The sequence below is a fragment of the Periplaneta americana genome, chromosome 8, assembly GCF_040183065.1.
Source record: "Periplaneta americana isolate PAMFEO1 chromosome 8, P.americana_PAMFEO1_priV1, whole genome shotgun sequence".
Classification (NCBI taxonomy): domain Eukaryota; kingdom Metazoa; phylum Arthropoda; class Insecta; order Blattodea; family Blattidae; genus Periplaneta; species Periplaneta americana.
In genome coordinates, this window is record NC_091124.1 from 9,706,155 (window position 1) to 9,725,809 (window position 19,655).

The 19,655-nt window shown below is 34.3% G+C and overlaps 1 protein-coding gene and 1 non-coding gene across 3 annotated transcripts in view; one reads left to right on the forward strand and one right to left on the reverse strand.

Annotated features, from left to right (window-relative positions):
- Positions 1-592: 592 nt before the first annotated feature.
- Pal1 (Peptidyl-alpha-hydroxyglycine-alpha-amidating lyase 1) overlaps positions 593-19,655 on the reverse strand; it is a 34,590-nt gene continuing 15,527 nt past the window's right edge. For both annotated transcript variants that reach the window (XM_069832391.1, XM_069832392.1), the window contains exons 5-9: positions 14,835-15,136; positions 9,397-9,609; positions 6,935-7,147; positions 5,460-5,543; positions 593-820 (exon numbers count right to left, since the gene is read on the reverse strand). In XM_069832391.1, coding sequence (XP_069688492.1) covers positions 615-820; positions 5,460-5,543; positions 6,935-7,147; positions 9,397-9,609; positions 14,835-15,136 — 1,018 coding nt within the window. In that variant the 3' untranslated portion in view covers positions 593-614. The remainder of the gene's footprint in view (positions 821-5,459; positions 5,544-6,934; positions 7,148-9,396; positions 9,610-14,834; positions 15,137-19,655) is intronic.
- Positions 15,905-15,976, forward strand: TRNAN-GUU (transfer RNA asparagine (anticodon GUU)). The gene has a single exon. It is a non-coding gene; the product is annotated as a tRNA-Asn (tRNA).

A 19,655-nucleotide genomic window follows, 5' to 3' on the forward strand; every position in this document is an offset into this window, starting at 1 on the left:
AACAGCTAAACAGTGCATCGTAGTAATATACCTAGTCGTGCAGCAGGGAGAGAGCATACCCACCAGCAGCCACGGTTGCACCATAGTGCAGTCTCTTATCCGCACAGATACGAGATGCTAGCCCGAGGGTGCACTGTGCTAATGACCGCTGGCCTAAATGGACGTTGTAATGAGGGAAAGACTTCGTGGACACAATGTATATATTATTCTGTAACTGACCAGGAACTAAAAAAATGCAGCAGCAGTATTTTCACTCTAGAATAAAAAAACGTGCAATTTTCTCACATCAAATATATATAACAGAAAGAAAAACTGTTAACAAATACTCTGCACAGTTCACTACGCTGTTACTCTATATCCCCTTTCAATTGAGCAATCAATGTGCAATGTAACAAATGAAGTTGAAATGAAAACAAATGCAATAACATAACCAATTTCTGTAATAATTCTAAAATATAAAACATAAGACAAGAATTGCGACATGAAATGTGAATGAATAAATGAATTAATTAATGAACTCAATTAACAGAAAATTAAATAAAATAGAAATCAGGAATGAAAGGAAAGGAAATAAAATAAAGTAAAACAAAAATTATAAAACAAAAAGCAAGTGTTTATTCAACCAATTGACTGTATTCCAAATCATCAGTACCAAGTACAAAGGACCCACCTCTCTTTCTCATTTTCATGACAGCTGCAAAAATAACAATTGCTACCACCACCATTATACCAACCACAATTCCTATTACGGTTGCAATTGTGCTAGCAGGACTGCTTTCCAGAGGCATTTCAACGATTTGAAGTTTACTGAAATTTAGGCCTGAAACAAAAGAATAATTAAACTGTTACTTAAATCCACTCTCTACAAGCTCACTCAGTTAAAAACTTCTTCATAAATGCTTGAAAAAGTCAATAAATTATGTATATAAAAACACTTTTGTCTGTTATTTAAATCCACTCTCTACAAGTATAGCTCACTCAGTTAAAAACTTCTTCATAAATGCTTGAAAAAGTCAATAAATTATGTATATAAAAACACTTTTGCCTGTTATTTAAATCCACTCTCTACAAGTATAGCTCACTCAGTTAAAAACTTCTTCATAAATGCTTGAAAAAGTCAATAAATTATGTATATAAAAACACTTTTGTCTGTTATTTAAATCCACTCTCTACAAGTATAGTTCACTCAGTTAAAAACTTCTTCATAAATGCTTAAAAAAGTCAATAAATTATGTATATAAAAACACTTTTGTCTGTTATTTAAATCCACTCTCTACAAGTATAGCTCACTCAGTTAAAAACTTCTTCATAAATGCTTGAAAAAGTCAATAAATTATATATATAAAAACACTTTTGTCTGTTATTTAAATCCACTCTCTACAAGTATAGCTCACTCAGTTAAAAACTTCTTCATAAATGCTTGAAAAAGTCAATAAATTATGTATATAAAAACACTTTTGTCTGTTATTTAAATCCACTCTCTACAAGTATAGTTCACTCAGTTAAAAACTTCTTCATAAATGCTTAAAAAAGTCAATAAATTATGTATATAAAAACACTTTTGTCTGTTATTTAAATCCACTCTCTACAAGTATAGCTCACACAGTTAAAAACTTCTTCATAAATGCTTGAAAAAGTCAATAAATTATGTATATAAAAACACTTTTGTCTGTTATTTAAATCCACTCTCTACAAGTATAGCTCACTCAGTTAAAAACTTCTTCATAAATGCTTGAAAAAGTCAATAAATTATGTATATAAAAACACTTTTGTCTGTTATTTAAATCCACTCTCTACAAGTATAGCTCACTCAGTTAAAAACTTCTTCATAAATGCTTAAAAATGTCAATAAATTATGTATATAAAAACACTTTTGTCTGTTATTTAAATCCACTCTCTACAAGTATAGCTCACTCAGTTAAAAACTTCTTCATAAATGCTTAAAAATGTCAATAAATTATGTATATAAAAACACTTTTGTCTTTTTTAAATTCTCATGTGAAACTTATGCGACAAAAAACAACTGAATAAAAATTAATAATACCACCTTCATGCAATATATGGTAGAATCAATAATTTCGATAATTGTTGGGCATGTATCCCAGAATGAAAGTAATGGAGATTTTTAAAGACAATAAAAATCCATTTCATAACTTCCTTTGGAAGTGAAGTAAAACTGACAGTCTTGTGTACATTACAAAGAATCCTGTCCCTAAATGACACAGCTCCGTGGAAAATTTATTGCCCACTTCTCTCCCTTGTCAAAATTCAATTATACTAATTTGTTCCCACTTTTCATCCTCTCAACAGAAGTGTAAGTTCCGTTGTCCAGGTGGTTCCACTTCACAAATGGAATACAAAACTGTTACAATACCATAGTACAATAAGTCCCCAGATAATGACTGTATCTAAAGGCACTGGAAACTTGTACACAAGTCATTAACGAAAGAAAATGTTATGAAACTTACCGACTGCAGAAGAAATAAACACCATCCAGTAAACCTTTCACCGCTCTGTACAAGCATGCCATGCCAATCACTCATGCAATCTGCTTACTATGTAGTGCAGAAAGCTTAATGAAGACTTCTGTCTGTTATTGGGTTAGTAGTGCTTATGGTGAATACATACATAAAAACTTTTATTTTGTAGTTTATATTTGTGATAACTCCCAGTTTTCCAAGCATGACAACAAAATATGCAGCCTACTTTCTTTTCATAATCGGCATAGTGACAACCAGAAACATAAGATTCATATACTCAGTCAAATCTACAAATTAAACTTATTGCAGTCATTGTTAAAAGACACTAAATCAATTCTTGACAAAATGGACATTTTGAAGGATTTCTTAAATTTTTTCTCGATTTAACAGGGGATGAAACAAACCAATTATGTATTATCATGGTGAGTGATGTGCAAACAGAACAGAAACATATATCAATAATGAAAAATGACTTAGGGCCTTTTAACAATGACCGATTCACTTGTGAAATTAGTGTTTGGATGTTCCATTATATTAACAGCAATTAAAAACTTATGAGAAAGACATATTTCTAAGGTCAATAAAATTTCAAGACGTTGTACAATATGGCGATAGTGATCTTTAGTAGGGCACTCACTATAGGGGGAGAGAGAGGGGGAGAAGGGAATGGGAAGGGAGAGGGAGGGAGGGGGGAGAGAGAGCGAGCGAGTGAGTGAGTGAGTGTGTGTGTGTGTGTGTGTGTGTGTGTGTGTGTGTGTGTGCAACCGCGTGTTTTTTTTTCGCTCGTTTATTACACATATTTTCCAAGTTTGAGAAAATCGTATTAAATCTTGAAGTAAGAATTTTTGGTGCAATGTTATTATGCATGTCGTAGAAACTTCACTGCTGGATTAAGAAGATTTCGGACAAAAATGCATCTGAGAAACGGACCTCATACCATGCTTTCTTATCGTGCATTAATTAAGAAGTCTGAAGAAACTAGTTCAGTTCATAAAAACAGAAGACCAAGAATTAGTCATATTCAGGTTGCAGAGGTTCTTTATGAAAGCCAAAACCTAACTAGACAAATCCCGTTATCAGTCACCAGTACTCATGTGTTAAGCAATTGGTTACAAATGCCATACAGCAATGTTTGGAAGATTTTGCGCAAACTTCTGAAAATGTGTTCTTATAAACTGCAAATGATGTTTGAATTGAAGAAAGCTGATTATGAAGAGAGTGTATTAGCTCAGATGGAAATAGAACAGGAATGTTTATCTCAAACAGATGAGACCCACCTTCACTCTAAATGGTCATTCATTCATTCATTTATTTTATTCCATAGATCTTACATGAGCAATGAAGCTTTAAGATGTGGAACATGTCAACATTTTACAATATTACAATTACAATTTTTACAAAGTTTTATAGTTTTACAATTTAGTAATTTTCTAAAATTTTTACAATGTTGTACAATTTTTTTTTTTTTTTTTTTTTTGGCGAGATGTAGTGAGATGAAATGAGGTCCGAGGATTCGCCAAAATATTACCCGGCATTTGCCTTTTCGGTGGGGGAAACCTCGGAAAAACCCAACCAGGTAATCAAATCAAAGGGGGTAATCAATCAAAGGTGTTGATGCCAAGGACTCGCCATAGACCATCCAACCCAAGCCCGAACGCAGCTCCGGAACAGCAGCCCAGCGAGTCTGCCGACTGAGCTACATCGATGGCTCTACTAAAAGTATACAATACATAGCCAATCAGATTATTAAATTTACAAACGCAAACGATCATTCATAAGTTGAGCTATATTATAATACAAAACAATTTAATTAAATTTAAGGTGGAGTCAATACTCACAATTGTCGAATGTGGACAAGAGACAATCCACGTGCACTCACCAATTCTCATTCTTAGCACATTCCTTAGCCACTTTTAATTGCACAGTTTGTTTGGCAGTTATATGAATTTCGAAAAAACGAAAAATCGAAAGAGGAGAATTGGGAGGAAAAATTTAAAGGTACGCAAAACGCGTTCTTGCAAGGGGTTGGGGGCTGTACGAAACTAAATATGTGAGCTCCAAGCCTGTTGGCCACTAGTCTCACTCCGGGTTACGCTGCTCCACTGAAGGAGCTCTAGAAAATTTTGAAGGGGAAAACCGAAAATGGACGTAACCTCTTAGGTATCACATACGCGAGGGGGAAGGAAATGTGATCAAGTGATCACGGGACGGGGCGAGGAGGAGATGGCTGGTGTTTGCCGTTAGGATGGCAGGTGTTATCTTGCACATTGAAAGGGGCTTAGCCATTTCGCAGTGCAAGTGGAGTCGTGAAGACTCTGTCATCTGTTGTTCGATGACAAGGCAAGTGAAGGCCGTCAGAAGAAGCGCCGTGAAATCTAAATCTGCAATTTGAGAGGTTCCCTGTCCTTTCAAATTGCGACTAATTGAGTGACCTCGTAATTTAATAGACAATTTATAGGTTCTGAACTAGGGCATACGTCGTTTACAAAAAAAGGGGGGAATATATATGGAGAAGGGCATATAGGTCCGTGGCCCATTTCTTTTAGGGCTCATCCTGTCATTTGTCTTACGCCTTAGGAAAACCACGGAATACTTTAGGCAGGTTGAGTTGTCTCATATAAGAGACTAGCCAATTTGGCTATTAGGTAGGATTTTTCTTTTTTCTCACCATTTGTAAGTACAGCAGTGAGCGACACAATAGCCACAATAGGTGCTGGTCATCTACTATGAATTTCAACCATGATAGTTACTTTATAGTAGCTCTACACATCTACATAAATACAGATTACTTGGAAAACTGAAAAATAAACATAAGGGTGAAAACATTAAAGTAAGATGATAATACTACAGTTAAACAGGATCAATGTAAGTTACATTAGTAAACAAAATTTAAATAAAGAAAAAAAACTTCAGTTAATAAAGAAAAGATGTATTTAAAACTACTCATGCCATAACATACACAAATAGCTTAAACATTACCATGTTGTGGTAAAATTGATTTAACAGTTGTACTACTGCTGTTTGTGATGGTCCGTGAGGCAGTATTCGTATTGTTAACATAACCTGTAACAAAGTAAGTATTATATTGGGACAGAAAATCATATAAGCTTAATGGTCAAAAATTAACATTAAAAAAAAAAGTGTCACAAAGAAGACATGTATTTTCTCATTATGCATATCACATGCTTACAGTTAATTTTTTTACACTATTATTAAAAATACATGCATACTGGTAAGTAAAATTATTCCCTATGCAACCAAAGAAGAAAATAAAGTTCAATTTTCTGAATTGCAAACCAAAAGGCATTCTTCATAACCCCACAAGTAAGACATATGACTTATTATATAAACTGAATTAAGTGGAAGCATGTAACCAATTTGTACAGATTCACATAAAATAGCCATTTGTATATTAAAATCAATGTCTGACACTGCCTACTGAAGGATGCATTGGAAGGAATGGTTAACGGGAGAAGAGTTCGGGTCAGAAGAAGATGGGATCATATGCGGAGACTAAGAGGAAGGCAAAAATAGGAAAGACTGGAGAATGTTGGATTTGCAGTGAAAGACCTTCCCTTAGGCAGAACATTATGGATGAAATGACAGAATGACAAATTATGGTGAAGAGTTGTAGTAGCATGTTGTTTCATACTGTATACTGTTATATTATACTATTTATAAGATTAGTAGACTAATAGACTGGCTGTGAAGATGGCTACCAAGCTGAAACTAGTCAACTACGTAAGTATTTATAAACTTGGTTCAATAATAACAAGTGAAAGTGATCACCATAAATTATATTCCTCACTTTTAATCACTCTCTCTGTTAGTGTAGCAGCTGATGAACAAGGGTTCAGTAAATTAAAGTTGATCAAGAATCATTTGCAAACACGTTTACGTCAAGAAAAACTCAACAAATCTAACCTTTCTTCCATTGAGTATGAACTGGCTTCAAAAAGGTAAACTTTAGTGGGGTCAGAGAACAATTTGTATCTACTAAAGTGAGGCAATTGAAGATGTCATCTGCTTCGAAATCGACACATTACAGATTCTGAATTAGATTCTGACTAAAGCAGGCTATTCTCAAGATCTTCTATAAATGTGATATTTCAGTTAGGATACTATTGTACAACAATTAATTTAGGCTACACTATTCCGGCTTAAATGTGTATTCATTTATTTTAGATATATTTTTAATATTCTGACTAAAGTATGCTTGCAGTTATTTTTAAAATTAAATCTTTTTTCTTTTACTTATTGTGGCTGATTATTAAACATGTTTTTTTTATTCTTCTTTCCCAAGTATATTTAAATTTCAGCAACAAAAAAGGTCGCCAGACATTGTAATAACATTTCCTTAGCATGCTGTCTTAGTACTGTTTTTAAATTATAGACTTACAACATCACGAGATCAGATATTAAGATACATTTAACAGCAATGAAGTTTCACTTACCATTAACAAACTTCCACACTTTGTAGGGATTTAATTCCACAACATACACTTGGCTGCCATCTGAACTGACCGCAACGTCATGAGGGTTGCTAAATCCATGCTCATTGGGGATAAATGAGCCTAAGAGTTGTTTTTCGCTCAAACTGATAATAAATCCACTTACAAAGCCACCACCGAAGATTTCTGGGCCATTTACCACATAAAGCAATCCACCTAAAAATATACATTAGAAAATTATATCTTGCATCTCATTCAGAAAACTGTGTAAGTACCCTTTACAGTAAAATAAATTAAATTCTCTTTATTGTGTAATGCTTACTCTATAATCACAAAATATATCTGTACCTGAACTAACTAAAATAATGATAAGTTTAACGTACTTATACCTTTCTACTGTATACTGTTCACTCTTCATACATAAATTATCCATTTTCATTATTTTCACTAATGGGAGATATAATATACTGTATACTACAGATTGTTCGACTAGGGTCTGGGCCAATAAAGCACATGCATGTGTGGGCAAGCAGTGTGCGGCAATTTCGATTTGTACTATGTATTTTGGCTTTGTACATTCCCAGATTCAGTATGGCATACCATTATGGGGCGCAACAAGCAAAATTACGGAAATTTTTAAGCTACAGAAGAAAATTATAAAAATTATGAAACAACCACCTATAAGGTCGCAAAGTAAAGAAATGTTTAGGGAACTCAAAATTCTGCCAGTACCTTGTATTTACATTCTAGAAACAGTGTCTTTCATTCATAAAAACAAAGCAAAATTCAAATTGAATTCAGACTACCACATGTATCAAACAAGAACATCAAGTCATATCCATCTGCCCACCCATAGAATAACCACAAGTCTTAAAAGTATTTTACATAGAGGCATAAATATGTATAAAAAAATTCCAAGCTCCATAATAAGTAGTAAACAAAAGAAGTTTAAAAGCATGGTCAACAGCTTGCTGCTGCATTATATGCCATATACTGTAGAGGAATTTATGTCTTTAGACCTTGCAGAAAGTGCCTACTAATGTGTAATTGTATCATGTCAGCAGATGTCCTGCAATAACAAAGCTACAAATTCATAAATATGTCCATAGTATAATCAGAAACTAGATTAAGACTTAGAAATAAGATTGACGAAGCCATGATTTGTAAAGATCTTTATGGTGAATAAATTACTACTACTATTACTACTACTAATACTACTACTACTACTACTACTTCACAAGTATATAACTTTGATTTATTTTTAGTTCATAATGAGTATTAATTCATGTTACAGAATTGTTCAAAGTGGTCTTGGATTACAGACACTCTGTAAATCAGAAAGTAATGTGAGCAGATTAGGACTAAATTGCATATGGCAGGAAACTGGTCCAATGAATACGAATATACAGCAGAACCCCTTTTTAATGAATCTCTGAGGGATTACTTTTTTTTCCTTAAATAGAGGTTTTCGGAACACCTCAAAATCTGTGCTTCAGTGGCTGATCATAACAATATTTTTTTTAAAATATTGGAGTTCAAGAAGACAAATGATTTTATTGTCAAACACCTGGCATTAGAAAACAACAACATAAAATGGGAAGAAAAGGCTAAAATAACTAGCTAGTACTCACGAATGCTGAGAAGATTTCTAAATTATATACTAACCATTATAATTATTTAATTCTGCCTACAATTATTATTTACAATACATTTCATAAGAACGATAAAGAATAATGTCGCCACATGGCACTGCATTACTATTGATAGAGATGTACTATCAAATATGCTGCCACTATTGATTATTGAAAGTTGATTCGATATTTCGGACTTCATTATCACAAAATCCACTTGAAAAATATTGTATTCCTTAAAAGTGGGCTTTTCCTTAAACCAGTTTCCTTAAACGTGGGAATTACATTATTTTTACAATAATTTGGCTGGGGTTTATAAGATTACTCCTTAAAAACGGGAATGTTAAAATGGAATTTTACTGTAATAGGTGGTATGACATCAGTCGACTGCAATTCAGTCCTCTCCCTCAGCCAGACCAGAAGCGAACACTCTGTATATTTTACAACAATTTAGTTATGTTGTAAATTATTAAAAATCGTTGAATATAGAAGACAATAATGCAATGGATTCGGATATCGTTGCTGCACCTCCAAAATCCAATAAGTGCATTTAAATATATTTTTTGGGAAAAAGAAAAAAAAAACATCACTTTTAAATGAATATGAATATAAATTTCCTATATTTTCAAAGCTACCTTCGAAATAATTTCATCATTTTTCACGTAATGATTGAAATTATACCGAAAGTGGCTTTGAAGATCAAGGGAATTGAAAATGATAGTGCTTTTTTTTCTTTCTCCTGATAAATCTGTTTAAATGCACCTAGCAGATTTTGGAGGAGCAGCGACGATATCCAGTTTATCAATTTAAAAAATCTGTATTCTCTAGACATACCTTGTGCAGAAGAATAAGCCACACTGAATAATCGGGAGCCCATTTTGAGTGAACGGAACTGTATTATGAAGGAACCATTATGACAGTTGAAGCACAGAATTCGTCCATTTTCTCTGTCTGCCACACAGAGCATTTCTTTATCTTCAGCCAGAGCCAATGCATGTGGTACATAAAACTCGTAAGGTGGCAAATTCTCGTTCAATAAAGGGTTACCTAAGCATAAACGTGTAATATGTAAGAAACTATACGAATACATTCTTCACAATTACCTTAACAATGTGTAGAGGTTCACTAATTTTGGTAAGAATCGTACTGAAAATTTTATTTTAGTAACCATAATTCTCAGTACAACATAGCCTACTTTGCTTCAAAGATTGTCAAAAAAAAAGTTCGTTTCAATTTACTTACTTACTTACTTACAAATGGCTTTTAAAGAACCCGAAGGTTCATTGCCGCCCTCACATAAGCCCGCCAGCAGTCCCTATCCTGTGCAAGATTAATCCAGTCTCTATCATCATATCCCACCTCCCTCAAATCCATTTTAATATTATCCTCCCATCTACGTCTCGGCCTCCCTAAAGGTCTTTTTCCCTTCGGTCTCCCAACTAACACTCTATATGCATATCTGGATTCGCCCATACGTGCTACATGCCCTGCCCATCTCAAACGTCTGGATTTAATGTTCCTAATTATGTCAGGTGAAGAATACAATGCGTGCAGTTCTGCGTTGTGTAACTTTCTCCATTCTCCTGTAACTTCATCCCGCTTAGCCCCAAATATTTTCCTAAGAACCTTATTCTCAAACACCCTGAACCTATGTTCCTCTCTCAGAGTGAGAGTCCAAGTTTCACAACCATACAGAACAACCGGTAATATAACTGTTTTATAAATTCTAACTTTCAGATTTTTGGACAGCAGACTGGATGATAAGAGCTTCTCAACCGAATAATAACACGCATTTCCCATATTTATTCTGCGTTTGATTTCCTCCCGAGTGTCATTTATATTTGTTACTGTTGCTCCAAGATATTTGAATTTTTCCACCTCTTCGAAGGATAAATCTCCAATTTTTATATTTCCATTTCGTACAATATTCTGGTCACGAGACATAATTATATACTTTGTCTTTTCGGGATTTACTTCCAAACCGATCGCTCTACTTGCTTCAAGTAAAATTTCCGTGTTTTCCCTAATCGTTTGTGTATTTTCTCCTAACATATTCACGTCATCCGCATAGACAAGAAGCTGATGTAACCCGTTCAATTCCAAACCCTGCCTGTTATCCTGAACTTTCCTAATAGCATATTCAAGCGCGAAGTTAAAAAGTAAAGGTGATAGTGCATCTCCCTGCTTTAGCCCGCAGTGAATTGGAAAAGCATCAGATAGAAACTGACCTATACGGACTCTGCTGTATGTTTCACTGAGACACATTTTAATTAATCGAACTAGTTTCTTGGGAATACCAAATTCAATAAGAATATCATATAATACTTCCCTCTTAACCGAGTCATATGCCTTTTTGAAATCTATGAATAACTGATGTACTGTACCCTTATACTCCCATTTTTTCTCCATTATCTGTCGAATACAAAAAATCTGATCAATAGTCGATCTATTACGCCGAAAACCGCACTGATGATCCCCAATAATTTCATCTACGTACGGAGTTAATCTTCTCAAAAGAATATTGGACAAAATTTTGTACGACGTCAACAAAAGTGATATTCCTCGAAAGTTACCACAGTTGGTTTTGTCCCCCTTTTTAAAAATAGGCACAATTCAATTCAATTTAGAATGCAAATTATACTTCCCTTCCTAGAAAAGATACACATTTTACTTTAGCAACAAAGCTTAAAATTGAACTAAATTTACTTCCCTTTCTGATGTAAGAATCCTAGCAGGGAATTGGTTTCAATTTTAATAGTTTGATTTCCGAATACATCTCATAGTCAACTTTTCTTCGAAGGTAAGAATCTTGTAAAGAATTCATTTCCATTTTAAGATCTCATAGTCCACTTTTCTTCAAAGATAAGGATGTTGTAAATAATTGCTTTCAATTTTAAAAGTCTTTATTTTCGAATAAATCTCGTTTCCTGACTGGACATGACTGCCTACATAAGACTGTCATTATTTCATCCCGAAATTGTGTTCTAGCTGGAAGAAATGAAGCCATCTAGTGCAGCAGTTTCCAATCTGGAGTACGCGTATCCCTTGAGGGAACACATCGGGCCACTCAAGAAGTACGCCAGAGAAACTGGTAATGGTGGACATTACAACTTGTTGCCTCACGCCATGTAATACCTGATGATGCAAGTAGAGATTAATCTGAAATTATTTTAAATGTGTTTTGTTACTGTAATTTTTTATTTTGTTACTACGAAATTTTCTAAAATTTGAACTTGATAGTACAACATTAAAACACATGTTAATGAAATAACTATCAGAATAATTAGTTTTCATCATATTATTACTTTCAGAAAATTGTAAAATAAATGTTGCTTTTTGCCAAGTTTGTTTCTATTATTTTAAACTAAAAAGAAAAACTAACATTGATATAGAAGGTAATACAAAAATGAGTTCGAAATTTTGAAATCTGACGAAAATTTATTGAGAAGACTTACATAATTGATTTTAATGTCATTTGACAGCAGAACACATCAAGTTTACAAATAAAAATTCAATGTGTTTCAATGTGAATGTCATTGGTCATATGGCAAACATCCCACCTGAAGTCAATTTCTTTCCAAACTTGATGCAACCAAGAATTAGTTTCAGTTTTAACAAGTATAGTTCAGTACAGCATATATCTTCCTTTGAAGATAAATGTGTTAGAGAATAAACTTGTTTTCTCTAATGATAATTAAAACTTGTTAAATTAACAATTTTTATGGTTCACTGTATTTACGAAACTTATTATGGTACTTTATCTCAGTGACTAGCTTCGGTATGATTTTTTGCCATTTTAGAATTTCTGAAGATGTTTTGTACGTTCTTTCAGTTTCTTATTGTTCGTCTTTGCTTTACTTTTAACAAACAAAGACATCACTATAAATCAGAATATTTTCCTTCAAAATATTGATTTCCCAAGAACTTGCATTACAATTATGAATGGACATGTATGTAAGATTTATTAACTTTAAACTTCGCTTCCTGAGATAACTCTTTTTTCCTTCAGCCAATAAATGTCATTCATTTTCCCTTGAAGCAGTCAATAATTTAGAACTACACTATTGTACATACATTAGGCATTGATAAGGGAGTATTTCACATCAGATCGAATCCTCACTGAGAATTTGTACAGTGATAAATGCTACCAATACAAACAGTAAAACAATTAATGTACAAACGTGATATATAACTTCTCATTATAAGTTTTACACATTCCACAAGTAAATCCCGTTTGGGGAGGCCGAGACGTAAATGGGAAGATATTAAAATGGATTTGAGGGAGGTGGGATATGATGATACAGACTGGATGAATCTTGCTCAGGATAGGGACCAATGGCGGGCTTATGTGAGGGTGGCAATGAACTTCCGGGTTCCTTAAAAGCCAGTAAGTAAGTATAATGTTAGAAATTATATTACCGTTTGTAGTTTATTTTCATGAACTACTATTCAAAAGACTTACTTTACTGAAATCATTGAATATGTTCCTATATAATAAGTTGAACTTCCGTTTTCTTTTTAGTTTTTTCAAAATTTACATAATGTATATTGCAAAAATTTATAATACTATAAAGGCTCATTCACAATGAAAATTAAACATAACGTAAGCGTTAACTTAAAAATGTAAACGTTACGGTAATATCAAGAGCATTCACGATGGAAACATAAACATAACCGCAAAGATACTTGGTAACCATGGAAACATAACAACGACGCCATTTCCTCATATCCTGTCGTATACTTCAGCGCTCCACGATTGTGTTCTGTTTGCAAATCACGTAAGCATAAGCATGAAAGTTTGGAGTTTGCAAACTTCCATGTTAACGTCTTACGGTTATGTTTATGTCAGTGCACAGTATAAAGAAGATACAGTAGAGACAACTCTTGTCGGCACCTTTGATGTTGTTGGTACTAAAATCAAACTTAGGGAGGTGTAGTTCTCAATGAATCCAACCATGTCGCTAGTATCGGCAGCGCTAACAGCTGATTTTAGCGATCAGCTGTTCAGACATGCTAAACTTTCAGATGAAATTTTGTATTAACTGTTGTAATTATCCCTTTGTTCTGTAGTGATATTTGTGTCTTATTATGTAGGTCTAATGAAAATTCACTTTTTCTTTTCAAAATACATATAAAATTGCAGTGTTTATGATTGAAGTAAAACATAGACTACTATTAGCGAAGTGCTTACCGTTTTATTCTGTTTCTTCATATCCATTGCATTTCTTTCCATATAATGTTATTAGCTAGTCAACAAAATTTTATTATAGCCATTGTTGACGTAACTTCATCGAAACGAATGTCATGATCTATGTAGCTAATGATTCAATATTACGTTCCCAACATAAGCATCTTTAAAATTAGCGTCAATTAGTAAATATTTTCATGATGTTTATATACGGAAGTAATTATTATTATGATTATGTTGCCATTCCTTTGCCTCATGTCTTTCATATTGTTAAAAGATGAGTAATAAATCTTTTCAGTTAATATTAAATTATGCCAGCCTGTCGTAGATGGAGAACCATCTGGTGGGGGTTCCAGACAATACACCCGGTTTCGTGACATGCGCACTCAGAATTTGTTCCCACGAAATGGGCTAGTTGACCTTACTGTATCTTCTTTATACTGTGGTCAGTGTTTATGTGAATCATTGTGAATGATCCCATTTGGTAGCCTGGCCGCAAACTTCTGTGTTTATGTTACGGTTATGTTTAATTTTCATTGTGAATGGGCCTTAATTGTATAGAGAAACTATTGCTTTAATTTGTGGGATGCACCTTATACATTCACTTTTTTAACAAAGAAATATTTAAAACAAGATATTACGAAAGATTTTTGGCCCCATTCAAGATAATGGACAGTGACGAATCAGGAATAATAGAAAAATAAGAAGCTTGTACCTGGAACCAAATGTTGTAGCAATAGTTAGAGGTAGAAGACTGGGCTACTTAGTACATCTAATAAGAAGAGAAGAACAGTCCCTGATAGAGGTTACTTGAAAACAACTACCAGATGGAAGGAGACCTTTGGGACGACCCAGATTCTGCTGGAATAACCAAGTGGAAAGGGATCTGGAACAAACAGGAGGAAATAGGACCACGGTGGAAGATAGAGAAGCCTGGAGGAAAATTGTGATTGAGGCCAAAAACCTTCTGAGGTTTGATGCACCACAGTGATTGACACAGATTTTTTTTCAGTGGGTTACATAATAAGACCATATTTTAAAGTTAGATGTAAGCAGTCCTTCTCACCCTAGAAATATCATGTACCTTCAAACGAATTGCGTCCCCACTGCATGAGCAACTTCCCATTCATAGAATACTTCATTATCCTCGAGTTGCAATAGCCGTCAGATACAAAAAAATCTCCATTCGACATAACAGCAACAGCAGTCGGTTTGCAGAAGTGAGCGTCGTCATTACCAGGAACAAAAGCAACTCCAAGAGTAAGAAGGGGTTTCCCTGGTGATGTTCCACCACCAGGTGGGAACTTGAATACCTGATGCAGAGCAACATCTGTCACCCACACATTATTATTGGCATCCACAGTGAGACCATGTGGAAGGTAGAATCTGAAAAGACAACACATCTATATACATTTGTTTGTATGGAATTTAACGCCAAACATTTATGCTTGATGGTCAAATGGAGAAAATGTTACGGAAGTTTCAACATGACGTCAATGGTGGGTTATGCCACACTATTCTGACGTCACTTGCGTAGCAATGGGAATGAGTTACGTCACACTAGTGTTTAACAATGGCAATAAGTTATATCGCACTATTTATAACAATATTGGTACGTTAAACCAAAGGTCCCGGGTTCGATACCCGGCTCCGGAACAATTTTTCCCTCGAAATTATTCAAATCAACTTTACAGGGAGTTATACCAGAAATCTTGATTTGCATAATACACGTCACTGTTCGTTAACAGAAAGCCACAATTTAAGTCACACGGAGTTAGTGTGTACTCGAAGTTGGTTGCTTGACAGTTGTCAGCCCACTTTGAGGTCTGTGGATATAGAAGGAAAAATTGGATCGGTGTCGGTTAGAGTTCCTGGGTAGCTCAGTGGTAGAGCGTTGGTACGTTAAACCAAAGGTCCCGGGTTCGATACCCGGCTCTGGAACAATTTTTCCCTCGAAATTATTCAAATCAACTTTACAGGGAGTTATACCTGAAATCTTGATTTGCATAATACACGTCACTGTTCGTTAACAGAAAGCCACAATTTAAGTCACACGGAGTTAGTGTGTACTCGAAGTTGGTTGCTTGACAGTTGTCAGCCCACTTTGAGGTCTGTGGATATAGAAGGAAAAATTGGATCGGTGTCGGTTAGAGTTCCCGGGTAGCTCAGTGGTAGAGCGTTGGTACGTTAAACCAAAGGTCCCGGGTTCGATACCCGGCTCTGGAACAATTTTTCCCTCGAAATTATTCAAATCAACTTTACAGGGAGTTATACCTGAAATCTTGATTTGCTTGGACGAGTCCATTAGACAAGGAGAGTATGAAAGTAAACAGAACAATCATTTTAATGTATTTATTGAGTATTAATAAAACGAACTAACCTCTAAAATAAACAGACTCATCACGCATGCAATTCTAACAGTCATGAAGACAGTCAATTACATTACAACGTATGGAAGCTGATAAAAAGTCCAGGAAGGATTACATGAGTGCATATTATCAAAGGAAAAGAAAGGTAAATGATCAAGGCAAGCAGGCAAATAAACGAGTTTATAAAACTGCACAGAATGAACTAGCATTTCCATTTTGCTGTCTTCTACTAGCCAGTCCACAGACATATTGCCACCCAGTGGCCATATCTGAACAATCTGCAGAAATCCACAGTCAGATCTTGCAAAACAGTTTCATTTTAGTGGGAATGGGAACCAGTCTGGCATCTACCTTTTAAATAACTGGTTTCCTAGTTATTTTATGATCGAAGAAATCACTAAAAACCCAGTAAGATTGACAGACCCCGGGATTTGAAAATGGAATCTCTCGACTACAACTCTGCTTTCTGACTAATGAGTAGGGACCTGAAAATTTTGCAATTGTGAAATTTACGAATTTTTTTATTGTGGGGTAGAAAGTATTTTTCTTAATCTATAAGGTGATTTAGCATGATTTTCTAGCAGAACTGAAAGTGCGAAAAATGTGAATTTCCTATCAAATTGCGAAATTACAAGAGAAAAATTTATATATATATATATATATATATATATATATATATATATATACACAAAAATCTTTGAAAAATATTGGAGTGCAAGAGGTCAAATGACTTTATTGTCAAATGCCTGGCATTAGAAAAGAACAACATATATATAAAAATTAAAGCCACTTTTTAAATACTGAAAACATGTCGATCTATCATATTTTTATCAATTATTGTCTGCTAGATTCGATAAATTTCATATACTGATAATGAAGGTCAGATGTTTGATATATTGTACTAACGATTATCAAGTTCTACATCCGATACGGGCTAGGCTAAAATGTGTCGCGTTGGTTTACTCTCCCATTTGCTTTTGAGATCGTAGCAGAGTTGGATAGCTATTCTAGTTATAATGACAGAGTTGGTTGAATTTGTGAGACACATGCTCCTCCGTAAAATGGGGCGAACAACTATAACTGCCCATGAAAGAGTCCAGCAGTATTCCATTCATGGACTCTTATGTTTCAGATGCTAAGATAGTTTTTTGTAAATTCTACAATTGTTGCGTTGGAGAATAAAACATTTTCAGAATGTTGTTTGCAAGTATTATGGACACCAACAAACAATGTTGACAGTGAACGTATTTCATCACAATATGTAGTACAGTAGTATATATTTAACCTGGTAGAGATAAGGCCAGGGGATTACAACTACAATATTAAGAATACTGTAACAGCGACGTGAGATTCGAACTCACGACCAGCGTCCCGCAAGAGAGCAGATCGCGCGGAGCACTGAGGGACGGCGCGCGGCGGAGAGAAGAGAGGGGGGTGTATTACGTCAACGCGACGAGGGGAGAGTGCGCGCGCAGCTGCTACTTACGGAGTAAAGGAGGACGGACCTTCCCGAATCTTCTAGAGAAGTCCGTCCGAAGTGGAGACAGCCAGATAATTCGAGAAGTCGTACTTTCCAGAAACTGTGGTGTGAGTATAAATTACGCTCGCAAGTGAACGCGAGCAGTTTTCAGTTGATTAGTCAGCCAGTCAGTGAGTAAGCCAGAGCAAGCAAGCCAGTCTTGTGTACCGGAGTTCGGCTCGAGTGTGCGTCCGCAAGTGTGACAGCATCCGAAGGCCTGAGTTCGAGTATAGTGAACTGTCTCTGAAGGTCTGTGGTTCGAGATACTGTGAACTCGAGTGACTGAGCTAGAAGAACTGTGAACTGAGAACTGATAATTCTGATTTGTAAATAGTGCTTTATAAATATTAGTTAAGATTAACAGTTCATTGTTGTACGTAATAGTCCAAGTAAATTGATATTGCCGTCAGTGGAGTGCTATAACGAATACTGTGTTGAGTGAAAATCCTATTGTTGACGAGAGCGTTTAAGGTGAATTGTAGAAAGGAATTATTGTTGGAAGAATAAAATTCCATTGTTGAGTTGAAATAAATTCACAATACAATTATAATTATAGCTATAATTACAATTGATATTAAATTTACAATTACAATACAAATCAAAGTACTAAAAGATCTATTGAATCTGCTAGCACATTGTACTTTGCATGCTTTCACTCTATCCTAACGTATGGTATAATCTTTTGGGGAAATTCACCCAATGCAATCCAAATATTTAAACTACAAAAGAGAGCAATTAGAGCCATAGTTCAAGTGTCTCAAACTACCAGCTGCAGACCATTCTTCAAAAAAATTACATATCTTGCCATTACCCTGTATTTTATCAAATATAATTTGCATAGCTTTCCTACAAATTCAGACACACACCAGCACAATACAAGAAATAAAGATAATATTTTTATTGAAAGTTTTAACACAACTCTATACAAAAACAGTTTCATTCATGCTGGTCTTCTTATGTACAATAGCCAACCAAATTATCTTAAAGAAATATCTGCACATCAGAAATTTAAGAAAGCTCTTTATAAAATTTTAATCAAAAACTGCTTTTACAGTATGAACGAATTTATTGAAAATTGTCATAACTGAATAGAAAGAACGCCTTACTTCAAAAAACTTTACTTCCTCTTTTCCAGATCCTGACTACGAGAAGTATGTCTTCTCATGAAAGACGCGATGGTTGAAATTGACTCCTGACTTCAAGAAATACTGCAAACAGGACTTATAGCCGAAATCGACGGACCTGTGGTTTTCTTCAATCAAGCTCCAAGCTTTTTTATATTTGTATTTGTGTTCATTTAATTATGGTTATTACTTTTATGTATATTATGTAATTAATTATTAGTTTGTAAATATGACATGTCCCATATCATGTATATGATCAGTGGATGTAATAAATGATTATTATGATTATTATTATTATGATTACCTGATTAATAAGGAACAGACAATTTATTATTGAAGTTAAGAACAAAGAAAGATTTTTTTTTTTTATTTAAGTAAAATTAAACCTAGGATAATAAAATTTTATATTAGTGAAATTATCGAATATTTAAATATTTTGTGATAGAATAAGATAACTATTTACAAGAAGCCATGTCTAAATGAGTATGGTGCTGTTATTTCAAAGAGACAATGTAATTTGTAGGAAAATGCTAAACTGTTCATAGTGTTATCTTTTGAGAATTGATAGGTAGAATATGCAAGTTTAAAGTAGATGCTAATTTGGAAAAAAGTAAATGCTAAATTCAGAAAAATAGATGCTAATTTTGATGAAAATAAATGCTAGATCCCTACCAATGAGTCACCTTACACAGTAGGGAAGACAGTTTTAATAAATCTTATCTTGAGATGTTAACAAACCAATAGTAATGCGACTCAATGGAAGAGTTTTTCATCACCATAAACCCATTACTATCACCAAAACAATAAGTAAAAATTGTAATTTAAATTCGTCATCTACAAGTTGATCTATTACACTTTCACTCTTCTTGAAAACTAAGGAAGGAAAATTTCTT